This window comes from Rhea americana, unplaced genomic scaffold, assembly GCF_003343005.1.
Source record: "Rhea americana isolate MKP2758 unplaced genomic scaffold, rheAme1 scaffold_3, whole genome shotgun sequence".
NCBI lineage: Eukaryota > Metazoa > Chordata > Aves > Rheiformes > Rheidae > Rhea > Rhea americana.
In genome coordinates, this window is record NW_028186423.1 from 1,136,144 (window position 1) to 1,156,281 (window position 20,138).

The 20,138-nt window shown below is 36.4% G+C and overlaps 1 protein-coding gene across 5 annotated transcripts in view; it reads right to left on the minus strand.

Annotated features, from left to right (window-relative positions):
* Window positions 1-4,119: 4,119 nt before the first annotated feature.
* Window positions 4,120-20,138, minus strand: part of DGKH (diacylglycerol kinase eta) — an 81,392-nt gene continuing 65,373 nt past the window's right edge. For all 5 annotated transcript variants that reach the window (XM_085309457.1, XM_085309458.1, XM_085309456.1 and 2 more), the window contains 5 exons: window positions 18,910-19,015; window positions 17,065-17,157; window positions 12,989-13,108; window positions 12,518-12,626; window positions 4,120-4,917 (listed from right to left, as the gene is read on the minus strand). In XM_085309457.1, coding sequence (XP_085165583.1) covers window positions 4,865-4,917; window positions 12,518-12,626; window positions 12,989-13,108; window positions 17,065-17,157; window positions 18,910-19,015 — 481 coding nt within the window. In that variant the 3' untranslated portion in view covers window positions 4,120-4,864. The remainder of the gene's footprint in view (window positions 4,918-12,517; window positions 12,627-12,988; window positions 13,109-17,064; window positions 17,158-18,909; window positions 19,016-20,138) is intronic.

Here is a 20,138-nt window from a genome sequence, read left to right on the forward strand (position 1 = left end):
AACTCTTCTTTTTACTTRAGAGAGCAATAGAGTCATGTACAGTTCCTGCAAACATTAAATCTTYGCAGTTAGAATAGGCAGCATCAAGCCCCAACGATATGAAAATCATACCGCACAACGTACAATCTACGAAAACGGAGTCAAGAGAGGGGAGAGCCAGTTGTATCAATGCAACTAACACCCAGCACGCTGCACTTGAGAGGTACTTATGTCATTGGGGTGGAAAAACAAAAACTTCATATAGCTTTCTGTGGCTCTCACTTACTCACACGGGAGCTGTGCGAGATGATTTCCTGGTTGYAAGCTAAATATATTGCTCCAGCTGAGTTATCCTCTACAACATACATYGCTTGTAACTTTAACTTTCACAAATACTTTTTACACTGCTAATTACAAATTACCCAAACAGTCAAATCCATATGCAAGAACTTAATACTTAGGAGCACAGATAAAGAAATGGAGAAACAGTAGTAAACATTACTAATGCAATCGTTAATAGGAAGCATCAAGCAAAATAGGTTCTCTGACATGTCCATTGCAGAATTTATCTATGTATAATACATTTTAAAAGTTTTTTTTTTTATCAGTAATACTACCATTCTTCTGCTCATATTTTGTTTGTGTTAATTTTCTATTACGTGTGAAAAAGGTCTCCTGCCAATCTTCCAGAAAGGAAGACTAGATGCAGTGAAAAACATTGGTAATTTTACCCTTGAAAAAAGATGTGTACCTTATCAAGTCTTTATAAAATTTTCATAAGTAAAATAGCATCACTGAGTTCAGTAAAAAAGTAAAAAATGGCAAATTACGTGTTTCTATACAGAAAGCATTGGAACACAAAATTGGCCATTATACAACAAGTCAACTCTTCTTGTTTGAATTATGATTTTACATTTCAGTCTGAATTTCTTTGGGAACAGATGGAGAAAAAAATGAGGATTCTTTTACACTACCAGGAATATTTATTCTAGTCCCAAAGTACTACAGTAAAAGAACTGGAACTAGAGAAATCTGAACTAGAGAAAAAGTACTGAATTGAAATAGTCTGGCAGTCTGTTTAGACTGAAATAGTTTGGTTTTGGTCACACGCTTTACGTTTTACTGTTCTCTCAGACTTAAAACATTCCTCTTTGGAGGAAAAGAAAAGCAGTTAAGGGGAAACACATAAAAATGTAGCATAATACATAAAGAAAATTTGCAACTGCCATCACATAAGAATTTTGATTTTTGAACAAGTTTTTCCTTTAAATTATTGCAAAAAATGAAAAAGGAGTACTACCACAAGTTTGCCTGACTTCATTCCATTTCTAAAAAGACGACGTTATGCATTATTTTTATCATCTGAAACAGAGGTTACTGCAACAGTTGAACACAAGCAGGAAGAATTCTATTCAAAATTGGCAATAACTAAACATGCAGTTAGCAGTCTATTACTATTTAAAAACGTGCATTTCTTCTCTTCCTCTTTCCTAAGTGTGGGCCATTAATTTATGTTAATACTGACCACTTCAAAAAACACACTGATTGCTCTGCATTCCTTACACAGATTTTAAGGAACACTGATTGAATGTGGGCATTCAGTGGAAGTTAAGATTATGGAACATTTCCTTCCACGGTAAAGTCTGTATGGTGATTTTTGACTTGATGATTTTAGTGTCTTGAATCAGGCTCTAAAATTGTACTGGCATAACTATTAGGAGTTTTCTTAAAAAAAATACTAACCACTTCTATGGGAGTTGTTTATCTTCTCTTTGTTGAAATATTCGGATGTATGCTTTGAAACATTCTAGCCATTGGGATTAAATTATAATGAATTCAAGTTATTAAAAATGAAATTATGCAAGTCCTTAACAGTAGGAGCGGGGGCTTTTACAACAGTAATAAAAAAAACAAATACTTGGAAATCTACAGTAATCATGAAATGGTAACACTGTGTTCAAAAATCTTTCCTTAGAAAAACCACATCACTAAACCAAGTTACAATCCATGACCTCAGTGGAGAAATTCCATAAAATATTTTGAGCCCCCTTGTCGAATGCATTTGGAATTGATACCCAATACTAGTCTAAGGCATGGAGTTGCATAAAACTTGCTCTCCTGGGTGTCTATTAAATACAGCATAAATGATGTTTACAATACTTTTTCTACTTGCACATTTAAAAACCCCCTTTGCTTGTAACAATCAAAGTTAAATTCTTTGGTGGTCATTTAGAAAAACTGAACTGTACAAAGTTGTCCTATACTGAGGTAATCTGAGGAGTGTCGTAAGAAAGTTGCTTCACAAACAACACTTGGACATCTTCTCTGCCTAAAAGTAGCTCCCATTTTTTAATATACTCACTGTAGACCTCTACCGCAGTCATTGTGTGGCCTTAAGAAATTTGGTTCTATAGCCCAACTTAATGCATTACATGTAACAAGACTGAAATTTTTAGAGAGAATTTATCCTGCAATTAGGAAAGTAAAGAAAGTTCTTTCATGAATTATAACTGGGAAGATGAACTGCATAGTCTACCATAACAGCCATATATCCCAATGCTGCCACACATTAAAATATAGTGTAGCCTACAGAGAAACATGGAGAAGAAAGGAAATACAACTTATCAAGGCTTGACAGATGCCATGTGAACATCATTAAAGGGGTCAATGTCAAGTACATTAAAAAAAAAAAAATCTTTCCATTGTTTGTATATGCTTTTAATACAACAGCATGAAAATAATGTCACTTGGCAAATAGATCTAGGGGAGAGAGGAGGAGGATTTGACCTCGAACCTAATGGAACGTAGCCTTTTACTTCTGTTTGTACACCAGAATAATCAATTATGTCCACAAGGCTCCCAGAGYGGTTCATGTTCATGAGCAGCAACAGCACACAGCAGGACGACTGGATATAAATGAACTCTGCCTTGCTCCTTTGTAAAATTTCTCGCAACAGAAGAATGAGAGGAATACATCTTCCTTTCCAAAGGTCAATTCCTATCATACTCGTAAAAAAGGGAGGGCAAAACCAGGATGCAGTACTTGACAGTGTCCCCTTTACATGGGGAAAATAAGCTTTCGAAAAAACAGAGGCATCACTCTATTGTCCAATAACAAACCAAACACATATTAACATACTCTTTAACCTGTAAGAATTGACAACGACAAAAAAGGTAAAGTCAAGCTCCTCTTGCTGGAATGACACATTCTTAGATACAGCAGGGAGATATTAGTTCTGTGCAAGTTCTCAGGCATGTGGTGCAATATCATCTCACCTCAAACACTTAAATAGCTTTTAGTTTCCTAACCTCTAGAAATATGCAAATTATTTTTCTATAGATTACTACTTTGTGACAAATTAACCAGAAATTCAATTATGAAGCTATGTTTGGTTTAGTAAACTGTAAATAATCTTATAAACTCTGTTCTAATGCAATTTCTAAACAAAGATGGTTTTCATTTTTAACCAGTTTAGACTCATGAATTACTATCTTGTATGTGATTCATCTTTGCATGCATAGTGTAAAACCTTTGAATCTGTTTAATTTTTATAATCTACCAGTATAAGAGTATTGACAAGAAACAAATCAATGCCTCTGAATGCATACATAGAAAATTTTAAATTAATAGTAAATTAGTAATGAACAAAACCTTACCTCACAAAAATCAGATTAGCTGCTACATTTCAAAATTTTTCTGATGTATGCTAAATAAAATGGATTTACTTCTCATGTTAAAAAAAAGTTTCATTAATCTTTCAACCCTCATTTTGAACAATAGAATAAATAAAATGATTAGTTCCTGAAAGTTCAAATATGCTACAAATGCTTAAGGTCACTGACTAACTACATTAACGCACCATGAGAAATTCTTTATAATTTTCCATGCAGGAAGCCAATTGATATTTTTGTGAGGTACCAGTCCTTCAAAAATACTCATAAGTTAGTTACCTGATATACCTTCTGTACATGGTATATTTAAAAATCTATCTGTACAGTGTTTCATTCATATATAATGCATATAATTTGCTGAATATGGCACAAACGCTAGGTTTCCACACCCACACATCCTTCGCCGTAGAACACATTTAGGTAAAACAAAACACTGAAAAAAAAAAAAGTGACAAAAACTTAAAAAAAAAAAAAAAAAAAAAAAAAAAAAGAGAGATACTCAAGTAGTAATAAATTAAATCTCATTCAAACCCATATAAAAGTTGTTCAAGTGTTTTAAGTCTCAGACGGGTCATGCAACAGAACAACAGCCAGGTCAGGCAGGCACACCATGCATTACAGCTTGCGATCATGGCATAACAAGGTATCTGTCACCGCTCCGCGTGGCCGGGGAGCGCGAGGTACCTGAGGCATCGCCAGTCCCACGCGTTCAACCTTGGAAGAGCCAGCTCTCGGTCGCCTGCGCGGGAGGCGTTAGGGCAGCTACGCCTGGGAGGACGACAGGTAACCTCACGCTGTACGCTGCTATCTTGCTGCATTGTAAAGAGAGGCATACTGAGCTGCATGTAAGCAAAGCAATCATTTCTTAGTTATGTTTTTCCAGTCAGTGCAGTTCACCATATACCAATCAATTTATCCAAACGTGCTTAACCAAACTGGTCTTTGTACACCAAGAAAACRTCTTCACGGAACCTTTTTCTTTTTTTTGGCACAAAACCTTTTATACTCTTGCAACAAGCTCTTCACCAGACAAGAATTCGGAGATATTAGTTAGCCTGTACAAACACATCAGTGCTTTTTCTTCCGAGCAGTAAACTACAAAGACAGCTAAGTGCCTGTAACAGCTTTGCTTCTCCAGCAACTTCCCCTCTCTCTCTAGGGAGAGCACCAACATAATTATGCTTCAGACAGAGGGGTGTTCTTGCCGAGCTCTTTAATTCCCTGGAGAATTCGCTTCATATGGCCCACTTTCGTTATCCCCAGGTCCTACAGAAATAAATAAATAAATAAAAAAAAAAGAAGAAGAAAAAAGAAGAAAGAAAAAGGAAGGCTTATTTACCAAATACACAAAAGGACGATGATTATGATCTAGCTATGCAACAGTTATCTAGAAATGTGCTTACTGCAATCAACTTAACATTTGTTAACATCAACTTAACAAAAGACTCTGGGGCACTAACAAGTACTGCTAACGAGAAACTAGCTTACAGCATACAACGAATCTCTCTCTGTCCTGCAGGGAGAAAATTACTTACCCGCAATAATCACAACTCAGGGCGCTGCAATATCTCTCAAAAACGTATCTTTTGCTTGACTGCTAACTATGAATGCTTTGCACAATTTCTGGAGAAAAAGAACAAGCTCCCCCTCCTCTCTAACACAGCGATCAACAGCTTGGTAGGATGTKATGGATTAGAGCTTCTGTCCAGCAACGTTACTTGATTTGTGGCCCTATGATGTCTATTTTCAGCAACCAGCACACACATCCCCAGTTTCTCAAGGGAAAGTGGGTGTAACGTCTACAGGCATGTAGGACAACTTCCCTTCAGAGAACAATAGATAAGGGTAAGCATATGTTTTTCATTCTATAAAGGTAAGTCTCCTTACATGGGTATGCTGGATGATTAGAGAGCTAGAGAAGAAATTCTGAGAGACATGACAGCCGCATCCTAGAGAAACATGGAAAAGGGTAAATGCAAATCTCTTTGTAGCCACCACTACACGCAGTGGTGTAGCCACCGCTACAAAGCGATTGATATCAGCCAAAATATTTCTAATACTGGTTTCTGGGACCCATCTCCATACGACTGATAGTAGACAATAGATTTTTACATCAAACCTATTTCAGTATTAATAAAAAGCTTTAGTAGCATCTTTTTCCAATTTTCACTAGTCCAATGGTCAGAGMAGCAGAATGGGAACCCCAGCTGTGCTAATAATCCCCAACTGCGCCAGCAAATTTTCATCTCGGTTCTCTGGAGCTCTGCTTCCCTTATCTGTATAAACTAGCTTTGAAAAACTCTTTGAAATCCCTGGTTAATGATGTTAAATAAAACGGCATACACAAGTATTAGTTATTTGTAGAATAAACCTTATGTAAATAGTTTGTGATTAAATAAAAGAATRTTTTAGTAAARTTCACTATCTATTCTTCTAAATATAAACCCTTTCATTTTAATAGGAGAATTTGCCATTACAAAGACATTAAAGGGAGTGGATGACACAGCTTGAAATAATTATTTTCATACAGACTAAAAAGTAAAGCCATATATAACACTCTACATAGTTTGYACAAAAAGATTGTATCTACCTTTCCATATCCATAGAAACCTCAGAAAAATCTGCGCTGTATATTACTTAAAGGTGTTAGCATGCAATTCTTTATGCATTTCTCCAAAGAAAAAAAGAGGTGGTATGATAGGCATGAATTTATTATTTTATTATAAATGAAACATAGCATAGATTTAACAGGTGGATTAATTTTCAAAGAGCCAAGTCTGAATTCTGGTTAGGTGAAAGATGGAAAAATGCTGGTTTTATCTTTGACTGAAAATGAGCAATGCTGTAACACGTGACCATTCTTTCCAGTACTTTGGCACAAAGTTGTCAAAATGAAAGAATTCAAGATGCATTTACAAAAGGCCCAAAACTAAACTTTCAGGACAACTTACTGCTGTTCATAAACCTATCTGAAAAATCTGTTTTTTCACATCACATCATTTTATATTTTGTTGCAGCTAATGCAYGATTACCTCATTTTTCAGAAGCAGATTACAAATTTTTAAATTAAGAAGAGTTGATGTAAGTAGTAATTGTTAAACTCATCCAACAAAGAGAGCAAGTTTTATCATTATAGATACAAAGGTGGAGAATGTTTTTTCTTATTATAAGCTTAATTTTACAATGAATTAAAATACACACAACTCTCTGAAATATCCCAGTTGCTATCTGGATGAAGTTCTATATAGGGAAAATCTGTAGGATACTTTCCAAGCCACAAGAAGCCCACATGCTAAAGGTTAAGAACTTCCAAATTCTTCAAAAGAAACATTTTCCATGAGTAGAACTTCTGTTAGATAAGCAGCATAGTGAGGTATTGTTAGACTTCAAAGACCACAGAAGAAAGAATATTATTATGAAATTTTCCTGAAAACTTGGTCACTTTTTCATCAACTTTTACAAAATCTCACCAACACTGCCTGTGTTACAGAGGTAACTTCAGTTTTCTTTTCATTCTCATTGAAGTTACTGTAATTTAGATCAAAACAATAAGTCCTTACCTCAATTTTTCATTACATTCTGCCACACTTAGGGGAAAAACAGAACAGATAAAATAAAGTCTGAATTTTTATGCTTGTATAATTTCCTCCAAATCAGTCTATTAACACTTACACATTCCATATACTAGAAGCTATCGAGTTTTCTCACTTTACTGCTGACACAGGAAAATTTGCAGAAATTCTCTCAAAGTGAAAGGATTTGCAACAGCAGCGTATCACGTATCATTCACAAAAGGAAGATCTCCAGAAGTKCATGCATTAGTTGCATCATAAACTATACAATCTGCCCCTATTTAATTGATATCAGATAACAAAAATTTCATTTCCTCAAAATAAGGTTATGAAGACAGAAGTCTAGCCAGAGTTTGAGCAAGGAAAGAGTCCTCCCTCTCCTCCAGCTATAGCCTTAAAACTACAGGATCACCTTTCCGTATGTTCTCCCTATCCTGTTTGCCATCTAAGGTAAGGCTAAAAATATTCCCAAAGAGGAGTTGGAGAGAAAAAGAAAAAAAATAAATAAAGCCCTTATCAGTCTGCTTGGACAAGAAACCATTCATTCTAGGTTACCTCACAGATTTTGTCAAAATCTAATACTATTAAACAACTTACATAAAGAGTCCTTAATATTAACATCTTCCAGATTAGTAATCTCCCTGATTTACATTGCCAGTGTCAAAAGACTTCAACTATGCCTGAAGTCTAACAAATCTTAAAAAAAAAAAAAAAATTCTCAACAAATCCTTTAAAAAAAATCCTCCTGAAAAGCACAGAGATGAAATTCCACAGTTCTTGGCACAGACTTTAAGCCTAACTCTCACTGCTCATTAAAAGCCAAAAGATGTGGAAACCATTTCTGCAAAAAAACCTAAATTTCCATGGACTGCTAGGAAGACAGTAGAATGGTAAGTACCACCCAGCCCTATCAAACCTGTTGCAGTTCTGACTACTACTAAATTGCATGCTTAGGAACAAGCTTGTCTTCAACTTCAGCAAAATAAGAGGCTAGTTTACAATGAGATTACTTGTAAAAGAAGATTAATTAAAAAAGAAGAAGAATCAGGATGAGCCCTCTGTCTCCAGCTTGTATAGCACGCTTTAAAATTCACTGCCTATCCTTAACTTGCGGAAAATAAAATCACATCAGTGTACAATTCTAAGATAGCCTTAAATACAGGAGATTGGAGAAAGGGTATTACTGAGGGGGTAGATGAAAAGGTCTCTGGTTCCAGGTGGAGGTCTTCTCCATTTGCCAGTTGCTACATACTGAACTAACTGAGAATGAGATCCACAAGCAATGCAGAAATACAACTACAGGCATTCAGTTCTTCAGTCAAGGTATTGATGTACTTCAGTGATGTGGGGGAAAGGAAAGATTCATCAAATCCTTATCCCCACTGCTTTTCATCTCTATTTTTGACCATAGAAGGAAAGGTGCACCCAGGGGGTCCAATTAAAATGGACAACAATTTTTCCTGGTATAGATATGAAAGGTAATGGAAGGAAATCTATTGCACATGATTTAAGAGGTTGCGAATCAATGACAATTCCACTAAGTCTGTTAGGAAGCACAAAGCTTGCACTGAAGGAGAGGCTGCAGAGAGACCATAGCTCACAAAAGCACCAAAGACTCATCTACACATCCCAATAACCAAAAGGAGGACAAATTAACAGGGCAGCTTGTGACATGTTCCTCATCTCCCAGGTACCATATTATATGTCTTGACATCAATTCAGGTCAGTGGTCAGAAAAGCACAGCCTGCCTGATCCACCSTTAGTTGGCTGCCTGCAGAGATCATGCCCCGTATGTATTGGGCAAGATGAGTTCTAAACTCRGCTATTTCAATTCAGCATTGCTACACAGAGCACAACCCACGTTTGGCCAAAAGCCTGGCCAATGTTACAAACAGCACTGCTTTGGACGGTTTTGGCTCCACTAACAAACAGATGGGAAAACTCAGATGCCAGCCATCTGTTAGCACGGGATCTACCCTTTTTGCAACTTACATACAGCAATTCCTGCCTGAGCTACGTCTAGTGCTCAGTGCTAGTGCATTTAGAACATGCATAAATGCTTCCTGAGAGCATTAGAGAGAAGGGTCAGGAAGAGTTTGTCTCACTGTAGGCTCTATCCAAGACAAGCCTTTAGAAATTTCAGGGCATTACCCTTTGTGTTGGTGTTTTATTTGTGCAGATTTAGCATKTGCCTGAGGAACAGAGGCTAACAGTTTGATGAATATACTGCTGCAGATAGTTACCTGGTTGAAGTGCAGGTCTTCTGGGCATGCATACAAAATGGTACCTATCTATGGTCTRTGGTCAGAGATAGTGCCTAGCTAAACATTGATCTTTCCCACTATCATTTATTTCAACAAATCTGTGATTTTTTTTTTTTAAGGAATTCTTCCTTTTAGCAAAACAATGTATCACATGATGCCGAGTTTCCCATTTAAGTTTTAAATTTGCTCAGTGCCCATTTAGAATAGGAACGTATAACACCTATGACTGGAACACTGTGGTGGATTTCTTCGACAGGTTTCTATTTTTAAGTTTTTGCATGGAGGGRTTATAGTATCCTGAAAGAAAGGCACTTAACGTACATGGGAAAAAGTTTATGCAACCTAATACCAAMGGGTACAATAACATGTAACAGCTAAATACATCATATCAAACACAGCTGTCTGTATTAGCTACACACTACTGTAAGTCTCACAGTATAAAGCACTACCTTATAATGTCATGACTTCAAACTACATGAGAAACTTTACGAAAAAATGGCATATCTGTATYGAAATATTGCCTATATCCGGAGACTACTGCATTGTGTAGAATAATGACTTGCACTCTAAACGTAAATGTTTGTGATTTATACAATACCCTATTTCCTCTCTTATGTGCTAAAAGCAGTTGCAAACACATTATCAAGAACTCATTACCACTGGGTTCCTGGAAAAAGTAATGTAATGAATCCCCAAAGATATAGTCTCTATTACATATAATGGATGCACTTAAGTGATTCCTGAAAAAGACCAGCAACCTCAAATAACAGCCTCAGACTTTTAGGTAACATTTCTCCCTGCAAAACTTAGTTCTTATCAATTAGACCTCAGAGGAAGAAAGTTTTAGGCTCTTTTAGACAGCCAGAAAGACAAAAGAAAATGTTTTCTTTTTTATAAAAAAAAAATCTGCATAGCTAAAATCAGGCAGTGGTTTGTCACGGATAATAAAAACTACTGAGAAAGTCTGGTTTGATACAGAAACACCAATGCATACAGGTCCAGTGCTGCAATTTATTAAGTTGGCTTTTCATTCTCACACTAACTATCCAAGTGTCACACTTGAGTAAATCACCTCAAGTAACTTTTGGCTGTTGACCTTACAGTAGATACATTCAAAATTATTTCCATCAGCTTGATAAGCTGATCCACACTGATCCTGTTTAATGAGTCCAGGGTGAAACAGTGACTTTTTGAAGATAATATAATATTATGCTAACGTCAGTAAGATATCAAAAGAGTTTCTCCTATGCCTTCTGCAGTAAGTTATCATGCTATCATTCTATATGAAGAGCAAGAAAAGGAAATTTCTGACATCACAGATATTCCTGGCTGCAAGTACAATTCAGCATTTAAGAAATTAGGCCAGAAGACAGCATGTATTAGTTTATTGCATGTTTGCACAGTGAAAGCCAAGCTACAAGCACATAACAAGTGCAGGGAAAGAAGAAAAGTTGGTTGTTGTTTTGTCAAAGAAAATGGTCAATAGCAGAAAAGTAGCACAAAGGAAATACCTTAAGATCTCGCCTTTCCAGATGTAAAAGCTCAGAGCCTCGGATGTCATGGCTGATGAAGATTTCTTTGTACTCTCCCAAACTGAGCAGATCCAGCCAAGCAGCAACTTCATCTGTGCCCCATTTTTGAACTACCAAAGTTAAGAGCAAAACCCCCTTAATTTCTACATGCTCAAATGCATTACAAGCAAAGGTTAGGCCAAAGAGAGTGGGAAACAGAGTAGAATTGCCGTGCTAGCAAAGGGAAAGGTTAGAGGTATCATTTCCGCAAAAACCTGACAATTTCCTTTTACATGCAGGTTACTGGTTAGCAATTAACATAAGAAAGTATCTAAACAAAGTTGGGGTTCTTTGCTTTGCAGCCATGCTTTCAGCTTTACTCCAGTTTCTTCAATAAAGCCTTTAAAACCTCATGTCCCACAGATTCACATGAAACCAACTTAGGATCAGTGACACAAAGGCTAAAGTTGTTTTTCTTTATACCATTAATTTATTAGCAGTCATCCAGGGGAAGGAGAAACCTTCAATAACTAATTAACATGTAAAATGAATATATAAATCACACCTCAGATATAGCAATGGCAGCAAGCAAGTCCATTTTTAATTGAAATTTTCTAGTATTCTTAATTAATGCAACAAGTATTCTTTAAGCTACTATGTTACATAGGCCATTAATAAGCTCTCTGTAAAACATTGTTCTCTAAGGTTAGTTGCCCACATTAGTCTGAGTAAAACCACACTTATTGAAAGATAATAGATTATGCTATCAATTGCTACAGTTTTGCAATTCCATTCAATGCTGGTTAGATTCAGAATGAAGAGAAATCTGAAGTCTAATCTGAAATCTAATTAAAAACTGCAAGATTTTGCAGATTTTGACCTATTGCCATTAAAAGACCAAGATGTGAAAATAGTTTTAGTACATCTGACCACTGATTAACTCCTGGATGTAATCTTAAGGAAGTACATTCACAGATAACAGTGAGAAGAGAGGAGAGTGGAGTTTGTTCAAGTTCTATTTAAGAGATCAGTATTGACTACTGTGGCTTTTCATTTGATCTGCCTAACTAACCCTAAAACTAATCTGAAATTTAAGGATAGCTGGTTAATTAAACCAGTGTGATAAAAGCTATTGCACAGCTTCTTAGACTAATCTGTAAAACATGAGTTGGAGTTTCACAGGGAAACAATGTGTTTACATATGGCTTGTGTTGCCCTGAGTTAATTAAATTTAACCACCAGCCAAGACCAGGTCCTGTTTCCTGATGAAAGAGTAATTATATGAATTTTTGCAGTATTTCCTTGGTTTACCTGGAAGTCTTGGGGTCCTACTGAATCATGCTTTCTAAATACACTGAAAGAAATGTTCCTGCTAATGAAGACATCAGTTCAGTTGCCCTTCACTTTGACTGGGGCAGGACTTTACTCATAGGTAGAGTACACCATTTCAGATCTTACAAGCACATAAAATCACATTCTCCCCAAATGCTATTTTTCTTGCAATGTCAAAACACATACCAGGCTGAGGGCTGGTCTTATGCTTCTGGACTTTTTCTTTTTTAAACTTTGGCACTATGCGAAACACTGTACTTCTGTTGTTTCTCTTAGCATAATCCAGAGGGGGATCCTGCATGAAAGGACAGACACAGTTACCTTTAACTTATGGAAAACAACAAGGTTAAATTCTGTACTTGAGAAAGTAATCTATAACCAATCTCAAAGACAAAGACCAAATTTTTCTTCCGTAAAGAAGTATGTCAGGATTTAGCTCTACATTTGTTTCTTTTATTAAATAACCATTAAATACCTTTAAATGCAGAAAAGGAAATAAAACTGAAAAAGTCCTAAGCTTAAAAGCTTGCTCACAGTAGACAGAAGGATCCAGCATCATTACCAAAACCGTCCAGATTATGAGGGATTCTAACTTACTTTCACCTATTAAAATAAAAATAAGTTCAATTAGAAACAGGAAGCATTAATCAAACTCACCTCGTCATCATTTGGTTGAAAAACATAATAAAGCCAAGGAATCTCAGCCAGTTTTCTCAACTCTATTTCCACACTGTGCAAAGCATCAGACAACAACTCTTCATGGGGAACATCTAACTGCTGTTTATAAAGAAGTCAGAAAAATAGTATTAGTAGTATTGCTAACCTATAACATATAACCTAGAGGCATTGTTATGACAGAAATAGATGACTACTTTGTAGTGAATGTGTACAAACAGTTAAAACAAAGAACCTTACCAAATTAAACCTTCCTTCAAAGATGTATCAAACCACTCTGACACTACATTTAGTATGGTYTCAACCACAAAGGGATGACTGATGCAGCTGAGACTTTGGGTGCGGACCACCTGGACCCAGCTGTCAATTGCTGTCATCATTCACCACACTCCTGACTCACCACGTACCAAAAGTTATCAGATAACATTGCTACCAGAACGCAACATTAGAAATGGGCACTTCCAGCACGAAAGAGAAAAACTCACTAGAAGAACAATGACCTGAAAATCTTTGCAGGAAAAGCAGTGTACAAAACTTGAATAGATGGTAGTACAACAAAGCCCAAGTTATCATTTGCAAATTTCTTCATAGGATGGATAACTCTTTTCCGGTCAAGGAAGAAGACACAGATCTTGTGCCTTACCTAAGATGCTCCATTCTCAAAGGCCTTTCAGTGATACAGCGTCTGTGCTACCCCACCTGAATAAGGGCATGGACTGGTAGCAACAGCTGCTAGGGGAAGCGATGGGGACAAGGTCTGGAAGAGGGACAAGCATGTCAGCCCCAGAGGTGAAGGAGCCCTCAGGGAAGGGCAAAGGGGAGAAGAAAGTGAAGGCAATGTTAAAAAAGTTTGGGCTTTGCTGACCTATGTGAATTTGGCTCTGGCAACATTTTGAGAAACTCATGGTGGTGCCAGTTTTCCTTAAAATCCCAGTCTGAAAACTGTTCTGCAGCTGCAGTGAGAGTCGACTCTGTGACGAAGGGGACAGGCAYGCAGCTGATCCACAGGAGAGCAGTTTGGGGCTTGTCCGGGGCTGTTGAAACAGCATTTGGAGGCAAACAGTTGAATCCCAGAACGAGTTGCGTGGAATCACTAATAAAGCAATCTGAACACTCATTTCTCTCTTTGAGGTAAAACCAGTCRCAAAGCAGTACAGAATATCCATTTGAAAGGATCTAATGAAGTTACATCCTAACAAACACATTTCTAAAATGGACTTGTAAGAGAATCTTTGATCTTWAGTGCCGGACAAAGATTTCGATACTGTTGGGTTTTGGTGATAAAGCTTCAGTAGTTTGTATATAATAACCTTTTTTTCTGTGGAGAGACCATCTTTAGTAAGATATTGCGGTTTAGTATAGTAATATTGGAAATATAAGCTACCTCTTGCTATAGCATTCATTTATCTTCTAAAGTTCCCAAAATTTAGGGAGAAAATTCAATGCCCATAGCAGACTATATTCTTTCTCTTCCCTTCCACTTTTCAGTTTGAAGAGTTTGGTTAATTCTGAGCACAGGGGAAGACCCACTTGTCTTTGAAAAGGTTAACTTCTATTGTGTTTTCATTTCTAAAAATTATTTCTGAAGTCTTTTATTTTTATATAGATGAACRAAGCAAAAAAGTTCTCTTTTGCAACAAGCACTTATTTAAGTGCTTGACTCTCAAAGGAAAACATTTTACCTGGGGACAAAAAAATAAAATAATAAAAAAAATCTATCTCATGGTGAGAAAGTGTACATATAGTCACCTATATAGTCACTTATTGCYCCTGAAAACAAAAACGAAACAGCAAAACAGTAGTGGAATTCTTGTAAAGGAGGAGTTAGCAATTTAGGATAAATTGTCCTCCTAGAACACCTGGGAAATTTCCAAGATGAAAATTAACGTTATGATTGAAGCATTCAAAATAAAGGGTTTTCTTCAGTTCTTTCACAGTTCTCCCTTAATACATTGAAATTGGAACTTTGTTTCAGAGTGAGAATGCTTTTAAAAAAGCAAAAATTGAAATGGTTCATTTGGAAAATGTCTAGCTAAAACATAACAACATTTCTCCTTTTTCAAAATTGTATTGTAGTCGTTAACTACCTGGGATATTCCACAGATGAGCTTTGTTGTCTCATCTAATYATGCCACTAAAAATGGCATTTACAACTAAATCACCACTTCATGTCACCTAGCTAWTATATTAACTTTGTTAATCATATCTTACAGGAGGCTGCAGAAATCATGGTCTCCYTGTATATATATTAAAATTTCTTTCATCTGCTTCAGAAGCCAAAATGGAGAGATGGAAACTCAGAGTTGCTAAATGGCAACCAAAGAAAAGGCTTACCAAGTAGCGCATGCAAYGAAGGCATCAACTTACAGCTATCAGGAGATTTGATTTGATCAGGAGAAGAGAAGGGTGAAAGAGTATTGAAGAGGGGGAAAATAGAAAAGAGRAAGACATTAAAAATGGACATTTTTCTTTTTAAGAGGAGAAAACTAATTTGGAGAACAGTGTATGATGGCAACAGCTGATAGACCAAGGAACGTGTCACATTTCATCTGCCTCTATTTTCATAGACTGAGGGATCAACATACATGTAACTTCACCATTTTATAAAACGCACGCCCATACGGCTACCAGGGTGCCTTGCTACCGTGACTTTAAAACACAGTTCTAAACAAGCATAATGTCAAATGAGTATCATGGACATCTCTGGAARGTATCTAGGTATCTTCCAACAGCCTTGCTATTAAAAAATAAATTTGATGTAGACTCATGAAGACTCTGGCACAGGCTACAATGAGAAACAGAAGAACTGTACGCAAGAAATGCACAAATAAATCAAATTAGGCTTTGGAGTCTGATCAAGGGACCAAYTGAACAATGCAGTGAGATCAGAACTGGYTGTRGAAAAGGTAGTGTTTCAGTGGGAARTTTTCATAATAACATTATGTTCTAGACTGCCTTAGTAAGTCATACGTAGTATTGCATCAGCAACTCAAACCTYTTCTTTTAATTCCTCTTCCCAAGCTATTTTAAAATTACAACAAATTTCTCTATTTTGATTCCTCATCAAGTCTGAAATGGGAAATTGGCAATAGCAACCGAATTAAAAAAAAAATGCAGATATTTTTCCTTTCTCTTGGACAAAATCATCCAATGAAAAACCTTCCTTTTTAAAACTCCATAAAACTTATCATATGAGCCTAACCTTTGACTAATTTTAGAGCCTAAGCACAATTAATAATAATAAATTAATAATTAACTAATTATTATTAGTAGTAGTAATAATAAATTAGTAATAAATTTGCTTCTGAATCCCAAGAAGATGTAACTGTTCCTRCTGAGGATCTTTTTAATATCAAAACTGGATCAGCATAGAAAACCTGACATGTTTCTTCTCTTCACGATGTCACATATAGGAATTTTCTGATTATTCTTCCAAAGTTCAACAATTCTTAAGTAGTCTTCCACCATTTTAGACAGAAACACTAGCAAAGAGAGAAGATGCAAAGACTTCAAGTGCCATCAGATGTAGGAGCACTTACCAATTAATGGTATTAATCCTGCCAGGATTAGAACAARGGTGAGATTTCCTTGTCCAAATTAGATCTGCAGAAGTTGAATGTATGAGTCTRAATAACTCTCTTTAATAAACTTGTCACATCAGGTTCTCTTTGAATTCTGAAAATAYGCAGTAGAACATCCAAGGTTCCCTAAAAAGCTAAACTTCTAGAAGATATTTTAAGATAGGCCTCCAGGACAGGCCTGGGTGAATCGCCTTCTGCAGGCTTACTTATTTCTCTCTATGGGCCAATAAGAAGAGCCAGGGCAATGAGCTCTCAGACATCTGAAGAGAGGCGAGATGGGTGCCAGCCTAGGACAACAATTCATAACTCATTCTTATTCAAGCTACAAATGCAGTGTAATATCCTCCAACTGGCCTTGGAGAGYTGCAACAGCATGTCATAAATTCCATGTCCATCTTTTAAATCAGCGCAGCGTGCAAAGAACAAATCACTTCTAGTATCAGTGAAGGAATAAAACCAAGTATTTTGTCACCTTACCAAAGGAACTCTTCCTACTAGCASAGATTCAGTTTCATTATGCAGGGCCTTCACGTTGACAGCTATCTCCATGGCAGTGTTTCTGGTAAGACTCTGGGGAGTAAGAATGATAACGATCATTTGAAGGAACACACATTGGACTAGCAAAAGTACTCTGGGCTTACAGTACACAGCTGAAGGATCCTCTCCTAGGAGAAATATGTCAATTTAGCTCTATACTGACAAGCCAGCCCACTTATAGAGAGACTACCACCACAAAGCACAATTCACAAGTTGAAATTTTTRTTCTTAGATAAACCTAGAACTGACTGTGTGTCTTATCTGGGGATATAACACCTCCTTTTAGTCTTCTGCAGCACTAAGACTAGAAAAGGAAAATGTACTATTTATTGCCTTTTCCTCAACTTTGTTTAATATGACCTGATATGAACCTCAAGATGATGTGACCAGACACCTGTGAGATGAACCCACAATATTTATGGTTGGCAAAAGCCAGCAGAACTCATTTAACAAGACTGACTTGTTCACATTAATCCTAGTAGAAGTAAACTGCTAAATGTATTTTAAGAAAAAAGGGTTTGCCATATTTACCATAGTGATGAGTGACTAGGTAAATTTAGGTTAGATAAAACTATACAGATARACTCTACCTGATTTATCATCTATGGGTCTAGCCTCTAAAAATAACCCAATTGCCTAGTGTAAAGAGAGAAACTATCCAACTCAGTTTTCCCTGCTTTACATTTCTCTGGGTACCACTACAGCCCAACATCTAAGCACAAAAGGAGGTGAAAATTTGTTATGAATGCATCCACATAGATTGACCTGGTGTGTGCGCGTGTGTGTGCGTGAGAGAGAGAGAGAGAGAGAGAGATGTATAAACATACATACACACATGCACAATATGTACGGTATGTACGCAATTACAACATTTGTTCAGCTTTTACATGCCTCTACTCTGTGTCTGGGGATACGTCTACATGGTCTTCTTCAAGCACATATGAGCTTACTTCGCCTATTTTATTTACTCTTTGCTAATATGAGCTTGGTTTACTCATGGTCAGAGCTATACTAGTACACACACTTGATTTAATCAGCACTAGTGCATCACTTTAGGATGAGCATCCCAGGCTGTGGCACTTCCACTGCAGACACAGCAACTTCCTGATTGCTTCCAAAGGACAACAGATGTACWCTTACCAGGCCCCAGTCCAAACCTTTTATCTCCCTTTCAGCTGTGTGCCCCTCCCTTAACAAAAAACAGACACTTTGCATTTTCACAATTTTTAATGTTGCAGTCCAGCCATTACAAAAGGCAACATCATCTGAGGAGGACATGGAGTGAATGCAGAAACAGCATCTTTTGCCTTCTCAGATGTCACACTGTCTAAGATCCAGAGAAAACTCTTGTGCCTCTTCAGTATGAAGACAGTTTTCCTAGCTCCCATTCCTGGTATTAATAAATTTCAGAATCATGGAGCATGACCTCTGCCATACTCATCAGCTACAGAGTGTTTCCATAATATGTGAAGAGCTAAGACTTCCTGCTGCTACACAGAGCAGAAYCTTAAGAATTGGAAGCAACTTTCCCTTTGCCTCTACCTTCAAATAAGTGGCAAAAAGCAAGAGAAGAAACAGCATCTATTCATCCATTAAACATCTTGACTCAAATTAGAGCACGTGTATGTATTTTTGGGAGTCTCGGTTACCAAAAACTTCAAGAATTATCATCCTATTTGGTATAATATGGGGAAAGCGAGTACAGAATAGCTCCTGTGTCACAACCTTAGGCAAACAGATTGTACAGTTTATTTACTTATAAGGAAATCTCTGTTATTCCTTTACCTCAGGAAACCTTGGGTTGGCTTTATTTAATGCATGAGAACATGCATTGACAGCATGAGCAAGCTCCTGTTCCAAGAGGCCATGTACTTTTGCTGCTTCACAGATTCTACAAAAATATGAAAAATAGAAAAATATTTCTTACTGTATTTATAGAGCAATTCTTAAAGTACATAATATCCTCAAATGAGAAAATATACAAAGATGTTTCACAAAACACTTCAATGATTCCTAACTATAGTTATAACAACAAAAGTTGAAATACAGGAATCTCTTTTAGCAGAGCATCTCATATAAATGATATTCATAATACAGAAGATTTATTATTGTTATGAAATACCAAGACACATTTATTTCTCTTAAAGTAAAATTGCCATGCAAAAGTTACATCAAAAATGTGGGCCTATTAATTCCTATAAACATTAAAGGAAAACCCTACTATATTAAGATAGCTTATGTGACGTTATTTAAGAAAAAATACAGTTGTTACACAAAGTATAGCATGAAAAGTTCAAGAACTCCTTTAGATTCAACATTAAAATTAGTTGCAATAGTTTGAGATTATGAGAGGTCCAATTATAAATGGACCTTTAAAATAGTAAAGTTTCTAAGGTTTCTTGGCTAAACTTCATTTTGGGTAAATTACAACCTAAATCATTCTTCCTTGCCTACTTAAGTCACCACCACAATAAAAGACAATACATAGTTCTTCAATTCCTTTCCTACATTGTCAGTGCTACTAAACAGGCACTCCAAGAATTAATCTTGAGGCTTAAGAACATTCRTCATGATGAATAGAAGTTTTATAAAATGTTTTGATTTAAAAAGACCTTTTCTTAAGAAGTAGATATTTTTCCTGTGAAAAWTTAAGTTTCTTTATTCAAAAAACTTGCATTTCAGGGAGAAAGTATTTCTTGAAGATRAGCAAGGTCGTGGGATCAGTTTTGTAGCAGCAGCTCACTACCATCTCAACAAATGTAAATTACTGAGGTATCCTGAGCTACAGAAATGTTAGAATTTTGAGTGTTAGTAATGAAACAGAAAACTGCAACAACAATGAGGGAGTGTATAAACACATAAAGGCGCAAAGTGTTTATCTGGCAATCTGAGCTCCTTGAATGTTGGTGTTGTAACTCTCTCTGCAATATTTTAAGAAAAAATTAAGTGCCAGTGAAAAGCGCTCATCAATTTTACAGCATGAATTACAAGTCTTCAGGGAGAAATTAAAAAAA